The sequence below is a fragment of the Gallinula chloropus genome (assembly GCF_964237585.1).
Source record: "Gallinula chloropus genome assembly, chromosome: 5".
NCBI classification, from domain to species: Eukaryota; Metazoa; Chordata; class Aves; order Gruiformes; family Rallidae; genus Gallinula; species Gallinula chloropus.
In genome coordinates, this window is record NC_140090.1 from 26887931 (window position 1) to 26909326 (window position 21396).

General features: G+C 54.6%; 1 protein-coding gene across 1 annotated transcript in view; it reads right to left on the reverse strand.

Moving 5' to 3' along the window:
• MCM3AP (minichromosome maintenance complex component 3 associated protein) overlaps positions 1-21128 on the reverse strand; it is a gene marked incomplete at its 5' end in the record, with an annotated part of 33730 nt that extends 12602 nt beyond the window's left edge. The window contains 18 exons of the mRNA XM_084265755.1: positions 611-679; positions 1404-1601; positions 2444-2596; positions 3105-3218; positions 3605-3736; positions 4569-4669; positions 5308-5498; positions 6529-6773; positions 10220-10380; positions 12349-12511; positions 13495-13763; positions 14911-15108; positions 16309-16448; positions 17360-17556; positions 18245-18392; positions 19390-19468; positions 20072-20286; positions 20372-21128. Coding sequence (XP_084121881.1) covers positions 611-679; positions 1404-1601; positions 2444-2596; positions 3105-3218; positions 3605-3736; positions 4569-4669; positions 5308-5498; positions 6529-6773; positions 10220-10380; positions 12349-12511; positions 13495-13763; positions 14911-15108; positions 16309-16448; positions 17360-17556; positions 18245-18392; positions 19390-19468; positions 20072-20286; positions 20372-21128 — 3530 coding nt within the window. The remainder of the gene's footprint in view (positions 1-610; positions 680-1403; positions 1602-2443; positions 2597-3104; positions 3219-3604; positions 3737-4568; positions 4670-5307; positions 5499-6528; positions 6774-10219; positions 10381-12348; positions 12512-13494; positions 13764-14910; positions 15109-16308; positions 16449-17359; positions 17557-18244; positions 18393-19389; positions 19469-20071; positions 20287-20371) is intronic.
• Between the last annotated feature and the right edge of the window lie 268 nt (positions 21129-21396).

A 21396-nucleotide genomic window follows, 5' to 3' on the forward strand; every position in this document is an offset into this window, starting at 1 on the left:
GCTCCTCGTCCTCTAGACCCCATCCCAGGCAGATTTAAAACCCCATAATATCAAAGTCACCGACTCACAGAGCTGTAGGGGTTGGAAGGGACCCCCAGAGCTCTTTGGGTCCAACCCCCCTGCCAAAGCAGCTCCCTGGCTCATACTGCACAGGTTGCATCCAGACGGGGCTGGAATATCTCCAGAGAAGGAGACTCCACACCCCCTGGGCAGCCTGTCCCAGGGTTCCCTCACCCGGAAGAAGTTCTTCCTGTGCTCCAACTTGCAGCCATTGCCCCTTGTCCTGTCCCCACAGAGCACTGAAAATGGGCTGGCCATTTCCCTCTGCATCCCATACTTCAGATACTGATACACATTGATCAGATCCCCTCTCAGGCTGCTTTTCTCCAGGCTGAACAGCCCCCATCAGATCCAAGTTACACCCATAGCAGTAGGATCAGATGGCCCAACTCTGATGATTTTACCCTCTAGTTCCCCTTATCTGGGAAACCCTCCCAGAAGTGAGGCTGCAAGCTGACACTGGAGTAGGATTTGCCATTCCTTACTGACTGCTGGTATCTCCATGGCAATTGGCTCAGGAAACAAGTGAGTATCAACACACCCAACGTACCTCACAAGCTGCTGGTAGAAGTGCCTGACTTTAATTTCATGCTCTGTCATGTTTCTCAGCAAATTCAGTCTGGAAAGAAAAGAATTTTGGGATGGAATTTTTTAGTATAAAACAGGTACTTGAGCCAAATTTAAGAAACATTAAGACCCAAAAAATTCTGTAGATACTTGAGAAAGCTGCTGTTAACAGAAGTGTTTCTTTAAGTTTGCATTCTTTGCCCTGGCATTTGTGCAGAAAGGGTCTTTTTGGGAGGATATCTGAGAACAAAGAAGGGCTGGAAGGGACCTTAAAGATCATCCAAGTCTCACCCCCTTCCATGGCAGGGACACCTCTCACCAGACCAGGCTGCTCAAGGCCCATCCAGCCCGACCTTGGACACCTCCAGGGAGGGGACAGCCACCAGCTCCCTGGGCACCCTGTGCCAGGGCCTCCCCACCCTCAAAGTGAGGAATTCCTTCCTAACATCCACTCTAAATCTACCCCCTGCCAATTTAAACCCATTCCCCCTTGTCCTGTCACTCCAGGCCCTTCTAAAATGTCCCTTCCCCAGCTCTGTTGTAGCCCGTTCAGGGACTGGAAGGTGCTGTAAGATCTCCCCACAGCCTTCTGTTCTCCAGGCTTTACAACCCCAACTCTCCCAGCCTGACTTCACAAGAGAGGTGCCCCAGCCCTCTGAGCATCTTCACTGCCCTCCTCTGGACCTGTTCCAACAGTTCCACATTCACAATGAAGGGTCAAGGAAGGTGACTACGCCAACTCACCTCGCACAACCCAAACTGTTAAGTACCCTTACCTCGTGCAAGAGACCCCCAGCTTTCCTCCATTCCCCAGGTTTACGATCCTCCTGCACAGGTTCTCCATGGTTATAGGCCACTCAGCACTGGGGGACAGTGCCTTCAGCTGTTTTTCTGGATGGGCATAAGAGGGGGCGGCTGGAAACTCCCTCATTTGCCGTTTCAGCTTGGTCCGAGCAGCCACTGCCTCCCTCCACCTTTGGGAGAGAGCAGAGACATGTGCCACAGCCGTGAGTGTTCCTTTTTGGGGGATGACTTACTGGAGAGGAGCTCTGCAGAGAAGGACCTGGGGGTCCTGGTGGGTGACAGGTTGGCTGTGAGCCAGCAGTGTGCCCTGGGGGCTGAGAGAGCCAATGGGATCCTGGGGGGCATCAAGAGGAGTGTGGCCAGCAGGTCACAGGAGGGGATCCTCCCCCTCTGCTCTGCCCTGGTCAGGCCCCACCTGGAGTATTGTGTTCAGTTCTGGGCTCCCTGGGATAAAAAAGCCAGGGACCTCCTGGAGACAGTCCAGAGGAGGCTACGGAGATGGTTAAGGGCCTGGAGCATCTCCCCTATGAGGAAAGGCTGAGTGAGCTGGGACTGTTCAGCCTGGAGGGAAGAAGACTAAGGGGGGACCTAATTAATGTTTATCAGTATCTTAAGTATGGGATGCAGGGGGAAATGGCCAGCCCCTTTTCAGTGGTCTGTCGGGACAGGACAAGGGGCAATGGCCTGAAGTTGGAGCACAGGAAGTTCCACACCAACATGGGGAAGAACTTTTACCCAGTGAGGGTGAGGGAGCCCTGGGACAGGCTGCCCAGGGGGGTGTGGAGTCTCCTTCTCTGGAGATATTCCAGCCCCGTCTGGACGCCGACCTGTGTGCCCTGTCCTAGGGAGCTGCTTTGGCAGGGGGTTGGACCCAATGGGCTCTGGGGGTCCCTTCCAACCCCTGTGACTCTGTGATCCTGTGATGCTCCTCCTCAGTCTTCCTTATTTCACTGATGGCTGTTCACACACACCAACTCAATTTTAGGATAGAAAGAACAGGGTGGCAACTCACCGTTGCAAGTACTTGCAGAAACACTGTAGCTCCTGAAGGGTTTCCTTTGCAATCTGGAAAATCTCATCCTCCAGGAAGAGGTCCATGACATGACCACAGACTTCTTCTGAGCAGCGGGCAATTCGGGCTTGCCGATCTCTTTCCAAAGCACATCTAGTCCCAAAGAGAACCAGCCAAAACCTCTAGTGAGGCAGGGACACTACTGTACACCCCAATCCAGAGCCACAGCTGAAGTGCAAACAGGAAAGACCACCACATTCCCCAAATGGGAGGGATTCCCCACCCTCCAGCTCCCTGCCCCTTCTAAGCAAGCCATAGAATCATAGACTGGTCTGGGTTGGAAGGGACCCCAAGGATCACAGAGCTCCAACCCTCCACCCTCCAGGCCTGGAGCTACACAAGGTTGCCCAGGGCCCAATCCAACCTGGCCTTGAACACCTCCAGGGATGGGGTATCCACCCCCTCTCTGGGCAGCCTGTTCCATCAGAAGCCATTTGAGTTTTGCACAGGCTTCCAAGGAAAGGTCTACAAGTGAGCGCACAGAAGGGGTGTAATGGGAGTCGGGGAAGGCCAAGCTAGAAGCCCCACTGCTCCCTGACAAGTTCTAATGCTTAGGAAAGCATCTGACAGCAAAGCACAGCACACAGCACCACAGACGTACTTCAACTCGGTAGCCGAAGCCTCCTGAACGCTCTCCTTGATTACTTCCTCCAGCAGCGCCATACCCACCAGTTGGCTCAGCTGCTTGATTAACAGCTCCCTTTCCTGCCTTTGCCTGTGGACAGAGAGAAGATTTACATGAGTGGCAAGACAATAGCAGCAGGATCTATGCAAACTGACAGATGCCGTCTGGGAAACCCGCTCCTCAGTGACACCAGTGGCATGGCGTCAGGCAGCTCGCTGGCCTGGAACTGTGTTCCTGCTTGCTGGTTTCTCTCTCCCAACAGCTCTGCACAGAGCCAGGTTTCCCTCAGGAACTGAGGGCGAGAGTAACTGGGTTGTGCTGGAGCAGCGGGCAGGTGTGGGGGCCTGGGGCAGCGGGCAGGCGCAGGGGCCCGGGGCCTGAGCACACACGCCAGCACAGGCTGGCAGCTGCTGCCATTACGCCACTTCGGGGGTACACAGGGCCCACCCCACCCCACATCAGGGGCAGCAACTCACCTCTCCTCCTCCACCCTGCGCCTCTCCTCTCTGAGGCGCTCCTTCTCCGCACTAAGCGTGCTGCCAGCCACTTGTCCAAGGATCTCCCCCATCACCTCAGCCATGAGCTCCTCCACGATGGCCTCCGAGGTGCTGTGTGGGAACAACGAGCTGCTTGTCAAAGCTGGGGGGTTTCCACTCCAAGCCCCACCCCTGCTCTGGTCTCAAGCACATACTCACTCTGTTGTGGACCCCCACCACCAGTTCAGCAGCTGCACCGCTACTAGCTCACCCCTTTCCCCACACTGGGATGGGGGAGAAACCAGGCAGAATGAAAGCAAAAATACCACTCGTGGATGGAGGTAAAGATGCCATAAGAGGTCAAGAGGGAAAAGTAGTCACACTGGACAGCCCGCCCCAGGAAAGCAAAGGCAGTCAGCCACCACCTCCCACAGACAGACCAACACTCACCCAGACTCCCAGCAGGGGCCACCCTGGAAGCCAGAAAACCCCACCTCCTTCTTCCTCTAACCCAGTTTTATAGCTGAGCATGAAGTCAGCGGCTACAGACTATCCCTTTGTCCAGTCTGTGCTAGCTGGGCACCCTCCTGGCCTTGCAGACACTGTGCTGCTCAGCAATAACCAGAACATGGGTGTATCAACCTGGGCAAACCCAGGTTTATGACTACCAGCTGCCATGCAGAGGAAGTGTCAGTTGAAGCAGAGCAGCATCCAGACCTGGACTTACTCCTTACGCCCCACTTTGGGTGCCTTCATCTCCACAGGTGGCTCCTCGCGGCACGCAAGGCAGGGCGTACAGAGGTTTGGGGTTAGCCTGACTCTGGGCTAGCTGGCCCGCAGCACTCATCTGAGGCAGGGTCTGCTGTCCCCTCCACTCTATGGGTGGGACAAACTCCTCTCCAGACCCTGCCTCACCGGCTTTTATCACCCCCACCTTGGAGCAGCGGCAATAAACCCTCTTTACCAGATGGCGGCAGTCGCGTAGGCTGCCCCTGCTCTGCCGACTTCTCCACACTCTCCTTTGAGGACATCCTGCACCAGCCCATCCACCACCTCGGCGATGTCCTGCAACGCACAAGAAGGAGCAGCTCTGTGGGACGACGACTTGAAGGTAACAGTAACTTCAAAGTTAAGCCCTATTTCACAAGGCTCAGCATTTCCAGAACATTCCAGGGTGATAAGCAGCTGAGATGCCAGGCACCTGCTCAGCCAGAAAGTTCCTACGCATCCTCAGTTGTAATAAGCCCCGAGGCAATGCTGAAGGTCAGTAACATCAGGGGAGTTTGATGGATTGACGCTGAGACAGCTACACAGAGGATGGAGCGACCACAGCCAGACGTTGTGACAACACAGAACTTGAGGGTTGAACATGGAACTGATTTAGGTCAGGTATCAGGAAGAATTTCTGTACTGAAAGGGGAGTCAAGCACTGGAACAGGCTGCCCTGAGAGGTGGTGGGGTCACCATCCCTGGGGGGATTTAAAAGGCGTGTGAATGTTGTGCTTGGAGACATAGCCTAGAGGTGGGCAAGCATGGTTAGGCTGTGGTTGGATTTGGTGATCTTAAAAGTCTCTTCCAACCTAAATGATGCTGTGATTCTGTGCAGGCTCTGGAAAGCTAAACCAACCTAGGAGCTCAGTTCCTATTTATTCTCTGTCACAGATCTTTCCCAAATACTTCATGCTAGTTTTAAACTCCCTTACCGTGTCTGCATAGAGAGGCTGAGGCTTTGACGGGAGAGATTCGTGCTGCCCAGCAGGCTGGAGGGTTTCCTGTGCCAGAGGCAGCACTGGCACCAGCTGACGAGGCAGGAGTGAGGGCAGGAGATGAGCTGGGGGCTGCACTCTGACAGCTGTAGGATCCAGATCTGTGGCTCTGCTTTCCACTCGGCCTTCTTGCAGCAGCGGGGGAGAAAAATAAAGGAACACAGGTGAGCCACAAACAGAAACAAAGCCATTCTTATCCTCAGGTCATGGAAAGTGTCCACAACAGAAGCCTGCTGCCTTCAGACAGAAAGGTATCACGGAAACCACAGGATCACAGACTCGTAGGGGTCAGAAGGGACCCCCAGAGCCCATCGGGTCCAACCCCCTGCCAAAGCAGCTCCCTAGGACAGGTTGTACAGGGAGGTGTCCAGATGGGGCTGGAACATCTCCAGAGAAGGAGACTCCACACCCCCCTGGGCAGCCTGTCCCAGGGCTCCCTCACCCTCACTGGGAAGTTCTTCCCCAGATAGGTGTGGAACTCCCTGTGCTCCAACTTGAGGCCATCACCCCTTCTCCTGTCCCCACAGACACTAAGAGGCTGGCCACTTCCCACTGATAAACATTAATAAGGTCCCCCCTTAGTCTTATTTTCTCCAGGCTGAACAGCCCCAGCTCACTCAGCCTTTCCTCACAGGGGAGATGCTCCAGGCCCTTAACCATCTCCATAGCCTCCTCTGGACTCTCTCCAGGAGATCCCTGGCTTTTTTATCCCAGGGAGCCCAGAACTGGATGCAATACTCCAGGTGGGGCCTGACCAGGGCAGAGCAGAGGGGGAGGTCACCTCCTGTGACCTGCTGGCCACACTCCTCTTGATGCCCCCCAGGATCCCATTGGTTCTCTTAGCCACCAGGGCACACTGCTGGCTCACGGCCACCCTGTCATCTACCACGACCCCCAGGTCCTTCTCCACAGAGCTCCTCTTCAGCAGGTCACCCCCAGCCTGTACTGACTCCAGCAGTTATTCCTTCCCAGATGCAAGGCTTTTCACTTGCTTTTGTTGAACCTCATCTGGTTTCTCCCTGCCCAGCTCTCCAGCTGATACTTCACTCAGAACACGTAAGCCAAGAACCAGCTTCTGCTTCATAAAACAAAGCCCCTCGCAGAGCCGACAGGGCAGCGTGTCCCTGAGCTGTACCAGAAGCACACATGGGCTCTTACCTGCTGCTTCCACAGCAGCCTTTTGGTTACTCCCAGCTTGCTCCACAGAGATGCCTCCACCGGTGTACCTGTTCTGCCCGTTGAAGCTGGAGACAGGCAGGTGGTGTGGCGCTGGGGGCAGCGGCCCGCCGTTCACCACCTCCCCCACGCTGACAGCCAGCTTCTGGCTGACAAAGAGGGACCGGCGGGGTTTGGGTAACCCATCTGGCTCCAGGAAGGCAGAGCGGTTCAGCTCCACGTAAGCACTGGGAGAAACAAAACCACAAGTACAGAGAGAGTGGTGAGGGGCTGGAACAGGCTGCCCAGAGAGGTGGTGGGTGCCCCATCCCTGGGGGTGTTCAAGGCCAGGTTGGATGGGGCCCTGGGCAACCCTGTGTAGCTCCAGGCCTGGAGGTTGGTGGCCCTGCCTGTGGCAGGGGGTTGGAGCTCTGTGATCCTTGGGGTCCCTTCCAACCCAGACCAGTCTGTGATTCTACACACTCCAAGCTCTGGGGACACAGAGGTTTTAGCTGGACAGCTCAGCAAGGTGAGACAGGCACTGGGAGATCTGGCTTGCTCAGTGTAGCCAGGATCTTGATCTGTGCTTTCCCTGCTCTGGTTCCAGGTAAAGAGCACTGTCTTCAGAGTGCCAGCTCCACTGATGTTTCTGGACACTCCTGTGGAGTATTCCCACTCTCCTTTTAACCTTTATCCACTGTGCATGTAACCCACACGTGTTTTACTGAGACTACATCCTATGTGAGAGATGCCAGGGGTATTTATGGAAGTCACTGGGCCACAGAGATGATCCGAGGGCTGCAGCAGTTTCTCCTGTGTGGCTGAGAGCAGGCTCAGCATTTTTCAGCCTGGAGAAAGCTGCTTCTGGGGAGAGCTCCAAGCCCCTTCCTGGCCCTCCAGGGGCTACAGGAGAGCTGGAGAGGGGCTGGTGCCCATGGCAGGGAGGGCCAGGCCCAGGGCATTGGCCTTCAGCTGCAGGAGGGCAGCTGGAGAGGGGCTGTGGGGCAGAAATCCTTCCCGGGGAGGCCCTTGCACAGGGTGTCCAGAGAAGCTGGAGCTGCCCCTGGCTCCCTGGCAGGGTTCAAGGCCGGGTTGGATGGGGCCTGGGGCACCCAGGGCTGGGGGTTGGGTGTCAGGGCCCTTCCTACTGAACCAGTCTGGGTTTCAGTGATTTTAAGAGCTCCCATCTTCTTCCAGTCTTGGAACCAGGCTACAGGTGCCCAGACTCCCCTCAAAACCTCAGAACATCAACAGGAAGTAGAGCACCCTGACAGGCTCCGCCCTCCCCCAGCCCCTTGACACTGCAAATCTGCAGGAGCACACCTGACACCACAGTATTTCCAGGGCAGGCAGCCCTATCTGCAAGCTGCTGGCCTCCAACACCCCCTAAATACTGGCTTGCCCTGCTCAGCTCCATCCTGCCCTACACACATCTCCCCAGAAGCAGAACCACACGTCCTCAGCTCCTGCAGCGCTGCACGTCACTACGATTCAACCAGGAGGTGAGACCCTCAAACACTCCTGAATTTCTCTTCTATCAGGCTGCCCACAGCATCTCTTTCCAAGGAAGGATGTCCCTGGTGCCCAGCAGAGACACAGGCTGAAGCCACAGTCTCTCCTTCGAGGGAAATGCTGCTTCCATTTCCCATCACCTTTGAGGGATTATTGTATCAAACTAAGGAAAAAAGCGAACCAAGAGATGTACAAGTGCAGAAAAACCTGCTGTTGTGAGGAGTCACAGTGGCTACAAGGATACAAATTCCATTTCCGGAGGGAAAGATGCCAAGGAGAAGAATTCTTCAAAATTACAACAAAACCCCCACCCCAAAACCAATTATTACTATTTGTTCCCATCACTAGGCTGGGGCTTCACCTGCAGAATCCAGCCCCAAACCCTTCTCCTGTTCAGAGACTTGCAGAACTAGGTTGGAAGGGCCCTTCAGAGGTCCCATCCCCCTGTAGTGAGCAGGGGCATCTCTGCTAGTTCTGAAAGCTGCCAGGAGCAAACTTCTGGGGGTGTTTTGCCCCCCAGCACACAGCCCTGGAGTTAGCTTCCTGTTTTAAGACACCTGGATACCTGCTTGTTCCATCAATTCTGACTTTGGAGTAGAAAGAGCACAGGAAAATGGAGATTAAATCAAGCAGCAGGAAGGTTCTTCACCAAGAACTGTGCCTGTGTTTACGTGCAGCAGCAGAGACAATCTCCGATTTTAGTTATGATTAGGTACACTTCTACAGTGTTCTTTTCCCAGAAGCCTTAAATCCAGCCTCAGACAGTGATTTAGCTTCTGAAGTGCCTTCAGAAACTCAAGTCCCGTTACCAAAACATGGCCCAGAGGTTGCTGCTTGAGTCTCAGACTCTGTGCTGTAGCTGTTACTGACACAGGCACTTCTGGGTTTGTTGACAGCTTCATGAGGGATTTACATGGATGGGTTTTCTGCCTTTGACCATCTCTGCACTGCTCCTGTTTTTGTACAGCTAAAGAAACGTGGCAAGTGGTAATCTGACTGCTTTTACCTGTGACACCAGCTGGCTTCAAGCTAAAAACTCCTGATGAACAGAAACACCACAATCACTGCCACTATGGAAACAGCAGGGAGTCCCACTGCTCAGGGCTACAAGTCTCCCTGAAAGTCCCAGTGCACTCTTGAGTGAGGAGTGGATTTGGCCTCAGGGCCAGTTTGTCTGTGGTGAAAACAGTGTGCAACTCAAGAGTTACTGGTACTGGAATCATGGAATGCACTAGGTTGGCAGGGACCTCTAAAGGCCACCCGGTCCCACCCTGCAGTGAGCAGGGACACCTTTAACTGGAGCAGGTCGCTCAGAGCTTCATCCACCCTGACCTTGGATGTCTCCAGGGATGGGACCTCCCCCACCTCTCTGGGCAACCTGTGCCAGGGTCTCACCACCTGCAGAGTAAAGAATTTTTTCCTAACACCCAACCTAAATCTCCCCTTTTCTAGTTTAAAACCCTCACCCCTCGTCCTATCGCTCCATGCCCTTGGGAGCAGAGGGCTCATTCTTTGTTCCTCTTCTTTTTCTGGTTGCAAAGCAGGGGAGCAGCCCACCCGCATTAACACTCCACCTAACATCAGGCTAACCCCACACAGCCTCCCCCCCAAAGGCCTAACCCCACACGGCCACCCCCCTGAAGGCATAACCACATGCAGGCCTCCCCTTGAAGGCCTAACCCCACGCAGGCCCCCCAAAGGCCTAAACCCACACGGCTGCTCCCCCAAAGGCCTAAGCCCCACGCAGCCCCCCCCTTGAAGGCCTAAGCCCCACGCAGCCCCCCCCTTGAAGGCCTAAGCCCCACGCAGCCCCCCCCTTGAAGGCCTAAGCCCCACGCAGCCCCCCCCTTGAAGGCCTAAGCCCCACGCAGCCCCCCCCTTGAAGGCCTAAGCCCCACGCAGCCCCCCCCTTGAAGGCCTAAGCCCCACGCAGCCCCCCCCTTGAAGGCCTAAGCCCCACGCAGCCCCCCCCTTGAAGGCCTAAGCCCCACGCAGCCCCCCCCTTGAAGGCCTAAGCCCCACGCAGCCCCCCCCTTGAAGGCCTAACCCCCACGCACCCTCCCCCTTGAAGGCCTAACCCCCACGCACCCTCCCCCTTGAAGGCACAGGCACCCTTTCCACAGAACCACGGAGTCTGGAACAACCTCCAAGACCACCTCATCCAACCACTCCTGACACTCACCCATCAGACACACTCAGGCCGTAGTAGCTGATGAAATCGGTCGCCTCCTCGCCATCTCTGAAGAGCAGCATGCGGACCAGGTGATCCAAGGGGAACACTGTGCACCTCTGGGTGCTCACAGTGTAGGCAACATTGAGAGATTTGAGAGCATCTTTACGAATCTGGGGGAAAGACAAAAGGAAAAGCCACCTGACTACTAAGTGCATGTTGCAGTTCTGTGAGGCTGTGCTGCTGAGACGGTTTCTTTAAGCAGCAGGTAGAGTTTTCTGCCAGCCTAAACTATAAACAACGAGCAATTCAAGGACAAAGTCGCGGCCCGAGAGACAGTCACAGCGCCTCTGAGAATCACATATAGGAGAAAACAACCCGGAAGCAGCTGCATTTTGCCACTGGAGAAGGGAGTGAGAAGATGTAACGAGCTGTGCAGACACCAAGGTCAGGAAAGGGTGGGGTAGGAGGCGCCCCAGGTGCCAGAGAGAAAGATGCCCCTGCAGCCCGTGGAGAAACCCATGGAAAAGGCCGAGATCCCACCTACAGCCCATGGAGGGGCTCCATGCTGGATGGAGAAGGTGGAGACACAGAGGAGATGCTGTGACCCTACGTTGGAACAAGCCGCTGCCAGCACTTGCAGCCATGAGGAGAATCAGAGACAGAGAGATGAGTGAGAGAGAGATTTGCAACGGAACAAGTTTGCTGGGGGAGGCTGGTGACCCCACAGAGGACTGGGACTGAGACATTGTGATTTATGACTGCCCACCATAGCAGTGACCCACGCCAGGGCAGCTGGTGAACAGATAAAGCCCTGGGGAAAGGATTCATGTTGGAGAAGTTCGTGGAGGACTGTCTCCTGTGGGTGAGACCCCACGGTGCAGCAGGGGGAGGGTGTGGAATGAATGCCCACCCTCCCTGCCCCCCGGCCGAGAAGGAAACCAACTAGCAAGGGACTGACTGAAGCCCCCATCTCCCAGTCCCTGCCCCCCTGTGCTGCGACTGGGGGGAAGAGGGGAGTGAAATCATGACTAGAGTGAAGTCTGCTAGGAAGGGAGTGGGGGGAGGTTAGAGGTGTTTTAAGATCTGGAAAAGGAAAACAGCTCATGAAGAAGTAACTGAGAACCCCATTTTTTTTCTCAGTCCCTGCCCCCCTGTACTGCAAGCAGGGGGAAGAAGGGAGCAAGATCATGGCTACAGGGAAGTCTGCTTAGAATGGAGGGGTGGGGGAAGGTGCGACCAAGAACCCCATTTTCCCCAGTCCCTGTCCCTCCTGTGCTGTGAACAGGGGGGAAGAAGGGAGCAAAATCCTGACTAAAGTCTGCTAAGAAGGGAGTGGTGGGGGGAATGTGTTTTAAGATCTGGTTGCGTTTGTTTTAAGATCTGGTTGTGCTCCCAACTCCAGTTTTTCACTGTTCTTTGTAGTGTAGTGTAATAAAGTAGATAGTTTTCCTTTTTCAGTCTTCATTGAGTCTGTTTTGCCCATGCTGTGGATGACAGGATGATCTCTCCCTGTCCTCATTTTGACTCCTGAGCCTCTTAATATGTATTTACTCCCCTTCTTAGTTGGACAGGGGAGAAATAGACTGACTTTGGTGGGCATCTGGCCTCCAGCCAGGGCTAAACCACCATAGTGAAGTACACCCCACCCCCAAAAACGTGATGTAAAGCAGACCATAAACATGAAAATCATGTTTTCATCAGTGCTTTGTCATCAAACATCCAGACAGACAAGTATTCAGGTTTAATTTTAAACTCTAGGTGTTTGCTTTCTAGTTTCTGCTTCTCTCTGAAGCTGCAGTATCCCCTTCAGGATTCCTGCATGGCAGAAAAAGCCTCAGAGCATCCTGGAAGCACAGGTGGATATTTGCAGAGGTCTCAGGTCACTGCTCTGCTTCCCAGGGGGGATTTTCAGGGCAAACACCATGTTATTTGTACAGGGTTATGGGAAAGGAGGAGAGGTTTTTAGTATTTGCCTTTTATATCATAGTGGAAAACTCCTGATGTGTTTCAGTGCTTCTGAAGAAGCAAGAGTAAGGTTATTTTTAATGCTAAATGCCCACCAGGTTTCCTGCTAAGGAGACTTCCTCCCAAAGGCCCCAGGTTGTTCTGCCAAGAATAAAACCTGTGTTTCTCCTCACCTGATTGAAATAGCCATGTAGGAGACAAGCATTCAGGTAGGAAGCTGCCTGCACGAGCTTGAAGAACCTCACAAAGTTGTTGCTGTTCAAAGCAGCAAAAGCTTGAACTGCAAATCGAACTTCTGGAGAGTTCCTCACGCTGGGGTGAAACTGCTGTACTTCTCTGTAGAGACAAGAGAAGGGAGATCAACCCTTTGGTGCACTGTTAGGGGTAACAACTCAACAGCCAGCTGTTACAAAAGAGAATTGAAATGAGAAGCTTTGAGACCTGCAGCTCTTATCCCAAGACAATGGCTGTGAACTCAATCCACAGAGTTATTGTTATTATTATTATTAATGATGCTTGCACAATCAGCATGCTCATCTTCAGGTATGCCACTCCAGCATCCAGGAAGACAGGCAGTTAAGAGACTGCCCAGAAAATTAAAGCATGATTCTGCTCAGAAAATGTTTTTTTCATCCTTCATCCTACTGCAGATAAAAAATAGTCACGATTGAGAACAGCAAAACTTTGTCTTCTTTTTTGGTTTGGTTTGTTTTTTGGTTGCTTTCTATTTTTCAAAACTCCCTGCAGAAGCTCCACTGAGTTATTCCAGCAGATGAGAAAAAAAAAGCTTGTTTTTAATTAAAAAAGACATTTTTAAAGTTTTCAATAGGTTATTTTAAATAAAACATTGACCCCCCTCCAAAAATAATAATAATCTTGCAACTAAGCTCTTACTTTCATTAGTGAGAGGAGACCTTATTGCTCTCTACAGCTACCTGCAAGGTAGTTACAGAGATGTTGGGGTTGGTCTCTTTTCTCTCAGGTGACAAGTGACAGGATGAGAAGAAATGGCTTGAAATTGCACCAGGGGAGATTTAGGTTGAATATCAGGAAAAATTTGACTCAAGGGCAGCCAGGAACTGGCACAGGCTGCCCAAGGAGGTGGTGGGGTCACCATCCCTAGAGGTATTTAAAAGGTGTGTAGATGAAGTGCTTAAAGGCATGATCTAGAGGTGGACCAGGCAGGGTCAGGCTGTGGTTGGACTTGATGATCTTAAGGGTTTCTTCCAACCCAGGTGATTCTATGATTCCAGTTCTTCTGAGCTTAATCCTAACCTGGATTCTCCCCAGAGAAAGGCAGCAACACCCATAGGTCCCACCTGAGAATGTCCCCCTTGTTGAGGTTCAGCAGGACGTTGTAGCCTCGGAACTCTGCCTCGCTCTTGCAGTAAATGCCCTTGTTTGCCAGGTCCTGGTACATCTCCTTCAGGCTCTGCAGGCACTTGGTCATGTTCTCATTGTTGATTTTGGCATCGAAGGAGGACATGGGCTCTTCACACAAGTGGTGGGCACAGTGGATGTGGAAGCGAGTGCACTTCTCGATCAGAGACACCATCAGCGGGTTGCAGAGGTGCTGCTGGGTGATATCCTGGCCAGAGAGAGAACCCCACACTCACAGAACCATCTGGGTTGGGAGGGACCTTAAAGATCATCCAGTCCCACCCCCTGCCATGGCAGGGACACCTCTCACCAGCCCAGGCTACTCAAGGCCCATCCAGCCCGGCCTTGGACACCTCCAGGGAGAAGGCAGCCACCACCTCCCTGGGCACCCTGTGCCAGGGCCTCACCACCCTCAGAGTGAGGAATTCCTTCCTAACATCCACTCTAAATCTACCCCCTTCCAATTTAAACCCGTTTCCCCTTCTCCTGTCACCCCAGGCCCTTCTAAACAGTCCCTCCCCAGCTTCCCTGTAGCCCCTTCAGGGACTGGAAAGGCCCCTTCTAAGGCCTCCCGCAGCCTGCACAAGCCCAACTCTCCCAGCCTGGCTTCACAGGAGAGGTGCCCCAGCCCTCTGAGCATCTTTGTGGCCTCCTTTGAACCAGTTCCAACAGCTCCATGTCCCTCTTATGCTGGGGACTCCAGAACCAGACCCAGCACTCCAGGTGGGGTCTCAGGAGCAGAGCAGAGGGGCAGAATTCCCTCCCTTGACCTGCTGGCCACACTCCTTTTGCTGCAGCCCAGGATGGGGTTGGCCTTCTGGGCTGTGATTGCACATTGTCAGCTCATGTCCAGCTTCTCATCACCCAGCACCCTTCTCTGCAGGGCTGCTCTCTATCACATCATCTCCCAGCCTGTATTGATGGTGGGGATTGCCCCCACCCAGGTGCAGGACCTTGCAGCTCTTGAACCACCTGAGGTTCACATGGGCCCACTTCTCCAGGTCCCTCTGGATGACATCCCACCCTTCCTGCATGTCAGCTGCACCTCTCAGCTTGGTGTCACCTGCAGACTTGCTGAGGGTGCACTCAACCTCACTGTCAGTGTCACTGATGAAGATAATAAGTAACACTGGTCCCAGTACAGACCCCTGAGGGACACCACTTGTCACATGGCAGGTAATTTTGAACTCTTGCTTGAAGAGCACAGTTGTCTGGTTTCTTTGCAGAAGTCACTTCAACTGCACTTGGAGTCACCTCACAACTTAAAACACATGAAGTAGTATTGCTTTTTGCTTCACTTTTTAAAACATTATGTGATCTTCTGCTTCCCATCATCAAACATCTCCAGCACTCACCTTTCTTATCCCACGAGTCCTGTTCCAGACAAAGTCATACCACTCTCGGTAGTTCCCTTCTCCTTGATCCATAATGTTTGTCACTAAGTAGTCCATGGTCATGCTCAGCACCTCAGAGGGTCTCAGCTCATGGGGCAAAGGTTCCTCCTGATCTGCTGAAGACCTGCTGTATTCCTTGATCGCTGCTGCATGATCCACCTGCCAAGACAGGGAGTAAAGAATCAAAGCCCAAGAAGCACGTTCAGCTTCTCAGGCACATAGAGGCCTTCATCCCTTGCATGAAATGAGTTTCCCCAGTGCTCACACTGACAGTCCACATCCATCCCCCACAACAACAAAGCTATTTTCTTTTAGGACAGGATCCCAAGCGTTGACTTTGTCTCACAACCTTCAGGACAACGCACGCTGCTGGCCTGCAGTTTGAGAGCTGTGGTTATAAAAGCCTTCTTGGTTTCCTATGGGGAACTAAAAGACATTCATGAGACAGTCTCCAGCATCTTCCCACCAGAATTAACCCTGCAATCAACTGAGTCTCCTCTAGAGATATTCAAGACCTGTCTGGATGCCAACCTAAGGAACCTGCCTGGCAGAGGGGTTGGACTCGATCTCTGGAGGACCCTTCCAACCCTGCTGAGGAGGACCTGGGGGTTCTGGTGGATGAGAAACTTCCCATGAGCCAGCAGTGTGCTCTTGCAGCTCGGAAGGGTGATGGGATCCTGGGCTCCATCAGGAGAGGGGTGGCAGCAGGGACAGGGAGTCCTGTGTCCAGAGCTGGGGCCCCAATACAAGAAAGATGTGGGACTGTTGGAGAGGGTTCAGAGGAGGCCACAAAGATGATCAGAGGGCTGGGGCACCTCCACTACAAAGAGAGGCTGAGGGAGCTGGGCTTGTTCAGCCTGGAGAAGAGAAGGCTGTGGGGGAGACTTCACTGCAGCCTTCCAGTCCCTGAAGGGAGCAGAGAAACAGGAGGGAATCAGCTTTTTAAAAGGGTAGATAATGGCAGAACAAGGGGGATGGAGTAAAGCTGAAGGAGGGAAGGTTTAGATGAGATATTAGGGGGAAGCTCTTTCCAGACAGAGTGGTGAGGGACTGGAACAGGCTGCCCAGAGAGGGGATGGATGCCCCATCCCTGGGGGTGTTTAAGGCCAGGTTGGATGGGGCTCTGGGCAACCTTGTGTAGCTCCAGGCCTGGAGGTTGGTGGCCCTGCCTGTGGCAGAGGGGTTGGAGCTCTGTGATCCTTGGGGTCCCTTCCAACCCAGACCAGTCTGGGATTCCATGATTATGATTATAACCCCTACAGTTCTGTGATTCTGTGAAAACCACCAACCACTGTATGTAAGCAATGAGCAGCCAGGTGTCACAGGAACCAGACACTCCTGCATCCAGAGAGCCTGTACCTTGTCAGATCCTAGAAGCACTTCAAAGATACTGAGCTGGTTTCTGGTCTCCCTCATGTAGCGCTCCTTTTCAGGACACATGTCTGGGCAAGTGCCAACCACAGTTTTTGCTTTGCCAAGATCAGTCCTTTTGATTCGAGCTGAAAGAAATAACATGGAACAAGCACTGAGCATCCAACAGTTCTGTTTTCATGGCAACCTACTAACCCTGATGGGCCCACACAGCCCAAGGTCAGGTGCCTCAGCTGGAGTCTGTGCACTGGGAGACGGACGGACGGACGGACGGATGGATGGATGGATGGATGTCAAGTAGTACATTGTGAGGGCAACAGTGCACAAAACAACCCTACCTAAACAAACAAAACACTGGCAGGAGAAGGTCTCACCCTACCTCTACTCAGGGTAAGGCTGCACCCACACCTTGACGAAGTCAAGGATGGGGTTCCCCCACTCTGGGGCATGTCCCTGGGTTGTACCACTCACTGGGGAAGTTTCTCCTGCTGTCCCATATGGCTATTTAGAGTTTTGCTGAAAGGATTGAGGCTTTTAAAGGATAAGCAACGTCCTGTCCCCTAAGCAAGCTCTGGCAGTTTCACAATTCCATGTCAAGTGGATGAGAAATCTGCTTGCTGATAATAAAAGATCTTAAACTATAAGAAGGGTCAGCTTTGAAATGGTAAGACCAGGGAGAATAGTTCACAACCCAGCACTGTAAAACCAAGGGCTGTTTCTTGAAATCATCACCAGCTGTGTAGCAGTCTGGATTTAGAGAATCAAGGACGGGCCTTGGGTAGCGCTCTTCAAAGAGCCTGCTGGGATGCCAAGCTCCCCACACAGCCTCCTTCTCCAAACACCAACGGTCTGCTCTTCCCTGAGACAGGTTCTCCACATTCCCCAGGAAATCAGCGCAGAGATGTCCAGCAGCAGAGTATTTCACAGCCAGCTCCACTCCAAACACTGTCACTCCCATGGTACCACCACAGCAGACACTGACCACCTTCTCCTTTCCAGCAGAGGAGCAGACGTTCCCCTTGCTCACTTGTGCAATTACCTTGTCTCATGATTTTGTCTCTCTGGTCCAAAAGACGGTATCTTTCTTCAGACGTCTCAGCCACCAACCCCACCAGGTTACTGAGTGATGACAAGGAAGCTCCCAAGGCCTCTGAGCTCTGCCCTTCAGAACTCGCATCGAACAGATCTGCTTCGAACTGCAGTGCCTTCCGAAGTCCAGGCTTCTTCGCTGGAGAACTGGAAGAAGCCAGGAACTGGTGAGAAAAAAACCCAACCCCAAACACTTCTGCAGCAACAGAGACTTCTGTACAACAGATACTACAGGGCCCAGCCCATAGAACCACAGAAAGCTTTGGGTTGGAAGGGACCTCAAAGATCACCTAGTGCCAACCCCCCTGACATGGGCAGGGACACCCTCCACTAGCCCAGGGTGCCCGAAGCCTCATCCAACCCCGCCTTGAACACCTCCAGTGATGGGGCCTCTCTGGGCAGCCTGTGCCAGGGCCTCCCCACCCTCACAGTAAAGAATTTCTTCCCAAAATGTAATCTAACCCTGCCCTCTGTCAGCCTGAAGCCATCGCCCCATGTCCTGTCCCTGCACTCCCTGGTGAACAGCCCCTCTCCCACGTTCCTGTAGGACCCATTTAAGTATTGGGATGCCATCAGGAGGTCTCCCCAGAAGCAGCCTTCTCTTCTCCAGGCTAAACCGGCCCATCTCTCCCAGCCTTTCCTCATAGGAGAGGGGCTCCAGCCCCCTGACCATCTAGGTAGAAGGATCTTGTGGATAAAGTGAGATGTGTGAAGCTGCAATTCAGACAGACCAAACACCGCTGAGACCACAGCTACGTGGCACATGTTGATCCTCCCTCCCCCCCTCCCTGTGCCCGGTTTCCTGCCTGATGGATTCCCAGAGGAGCAGACATACCCTTTACCAGCCAGGCCGCTGCCAGCAGAGGATCTTATTAAGGGCTTTCGAAGAGGGGAATGCTGGTAGCTTTGCTCCTCGCTGCTCTGCCTGCCTTCTTCTTCACCCACTTTCTTCTCCTTGGATGAGAAGTCCCTTTTTGCTGGGCCTGAAGTGACACAAACACAGAGCCAAGTACTCATCACACAGCATCTTTTCTTCCCCATGGGGGTGGCAGCAGTGAGTGTTTGTTTTAACCCCCAAACTACTAGAACATAAAACTAAGAGTCACAGTTGTGTAGGTGTATGCAGACCCCCCCAGGACTACGTGCCCTAGAAGCTGTACTATGTCTACTAATTGCTAGCCTGCTTCACTGTCCTTCAATCAGTATTTTTCAATACACAAAGCTGTATGAACTCTAACTGGTCAGCAGACCGGCAGCAAATGAAGTCTGATCACTACCTGCATCTAACTTCTCCAGGGTTTAGGATACAATCCACCCTCTATGGGATATGAAATCCCCTTCACCCACCCAAACTACAACCCCAGTGCTTCTGCAGGAGCATTTCCATGATTAATTTCACATACCCAAGCTCAGACCCAGGTTGGCATGCCTTCAAGAGTTACATCTATGCTTACAGGAAGGGAGAACAACTTCTCCCAGGAACAAATTCTCACCCAGCTGCATTTCCTGAACTCTCTCAGATCAGTTATTTTCAGATGCTGCCATTCACTCTTCTGCAGACCAAATGCCACAGTAAAACCACCAGCAGCACATCCCCCTGCCCCATATCTGCTGCCTTGAAGTGTGAATTCTGAGGAAGACAACTCTGCAGCTGGTCATTTCCTGCCATGGCAAGTTCATGTGGTGGATCAAAGCCACGGTGAACTGATCCTTTGCTGACAGCTGAAGGGCATCCCCGGGCTGGGATCTCAGAGGTATGCACGCAGCATTCAGAAAGCCAAAGAAAGAGAAACACCTGACATTTCAAACCCTGACCCAGGGGTGAACTGCCAATGTCTGCATCTCTCACCCTAATCCCAAGCAGGGTCTGCAATCCAGGTTTCCCATTTCCAAACTTAGTTCCTGGCAGATTGGGACACAGAGCAGATACCATATCATTTACGTATCACCCAGTGATGGGAGCTGGAGACACAGACTTACTCGTTTTCTTCTTTTGCCAAAAAGTTACTATGTCTTTGTGCAGCTCTTTCGCTTTCTTCCTGGCAAGGGCTGCAGAGGCCTGAAGGAAAACAAAGGCCAAGTGTGAGCATCACCACACCAAAACACACAGCGTGGTTTTTTTCACTGGAGAACTGTTTGCCAGTTCCCATGAAGCTCTGGTTACTGCATTTTAGCCTCTCACTTCAGACCCACAGGACGACAACTGTTGCTTTCCCAAGAGCTGCAGCAAGCTGAACAGCTCTCGAGACCGACGTTTCTAAGCACAACAGGAGCAGACCAGGCAGTCACTGAACTGGCTCCCCAGCACACCTCAGCACTAATGCAGCAGCGGTGCTGCCAGCACGCAGGTCAGAGCTTGCACAACTCACCTTGCCCGGGCGATGCCCAACCCAAGCAGGAAAGCAGCAACGGACACAGTTCATGTTTGAGTGACAAGGCAAGACCTGCTTGACGTTCGGACTGGACGCTAATGTCACAGCCAGAGCCAGGCAGAGCTCGGGCAGCTGGCACGCCTCAGGGGCGGCTCAGCACCCTGCTATCCCTGGCCGACACAGCTTCTGCCCAGGGCATAAACACACCGTGCTACCAACCGGGTGGGGCTCTCGCCCCAAAACGCCCAGCTCTACGCCCGCTCAACCCGCGGGTCGCTGCCGATACTCACATGATCAAAGAAGTGGAGAATGGCCATTTTCTTGTTGCGCCTGGTCATGACCCGCTGGACTTTCACAAACTGGCTGAAGTGCTTCTCCAGCACTGTCCTGTCGTTCAGGTAATCGGGGATGTTCTTGCACTGGATGGCCACCAGCTCGCCGGGCAACAGGGCCCCCGGCCCCTCCATGCTCTCGCTGCCCCGAGCCCGCTGCGCGCCGGCGGTGCCTGCCAAGAGAGGGGAGGCAGTCACCTCGGGCCGCGGGCTCCGGCTCCTCCGGGGCTCGCCCCCCCACACCTCCTGCCAACCTACCTTCCCGGGGCGGCTCCCGGGCCTCGGCCGGCGGCGGCTCCTCGGCGGGTTCCCGCTCGGTCTCAGCGGCGTCCCCGTGGTCGCGGTGGCCGCGGCTCTGGCTGCGCAGCACGTCCCGCAACATGCGGCCGAACAGCGCGCCGCCGCGGGGCCGGCTCAGCAGCACCGCCCGCTTCTCCGGCGGGGCCACCGCCGCCCGACCCCCCGCCGCCGCCACCGCCGCCCGCCGCGGCGACCGCTCCCGCTCTTCCTTCCGCTTCAGGCCCTTGGGCGCCGCATCGGCCACCTCCTCGAAGAGCGGCCGCGGGCCCTTCTCCTCCGGGCGGCCCAAGGCGGCGGCGGGACGCGAGAAGGAGAAGGGACCCCCCGCCGCCGCCTCGGGCGCGACGCCGAAGGGCGGCGAGAAGGTGAAGGCGGCGGGGACGGCCGGTCCCTTCTCCGCCTCGCCGCCCGTCAGCGGCTTGAAGCCGGCGGCGCTCTCGGGCGCCTTGAAGCGGAACTCGGGCGCCGCGAACGGCCCGCCGCCGCCGCCGCCGGGCCCCTCGCCCGGCCCTGGGAAGCCGCCCAGGTCGGTGGGAGGCTTGAAGCTGAACCCTGCGTTGCCCGCCGGGGCCCCGCCGCTGCCCGCGAAGGCCGGCGCCGGGCCCAGCCCGTGGTGCTGCCCGAAAGCGGCCGCGGGCCCGAAGGCCACGGCCTGCCCGAAGCGCAGAGGCGGCGTGAAAGGGGGCGGCCCGCGGAACGGGCCCCCCGAGTTCATGGCGGCCGGTACTACCTCTAACCGGCGGGCGCGGAACGGGGACGCTAAGCGAATCCGCGCAGCCGCGGGCGGGAAGGGGCGGGAGGGAAGGGAGAGGCGGGGCCCCGCCGCCAGCACCGCGGAACGCCCCAGGGGCCTCCCTGGGCACCTCCCACAGTGGTGACGGGCTGAGGCGGCGCCTCGGCGGCCTGTGCAGGACCCCAGCGGCTCCGCGCCTTCCCCTGGCGGCGGGGGAGCTGCTGCAGCCGAGCAGCCGGGACGAGTGCGG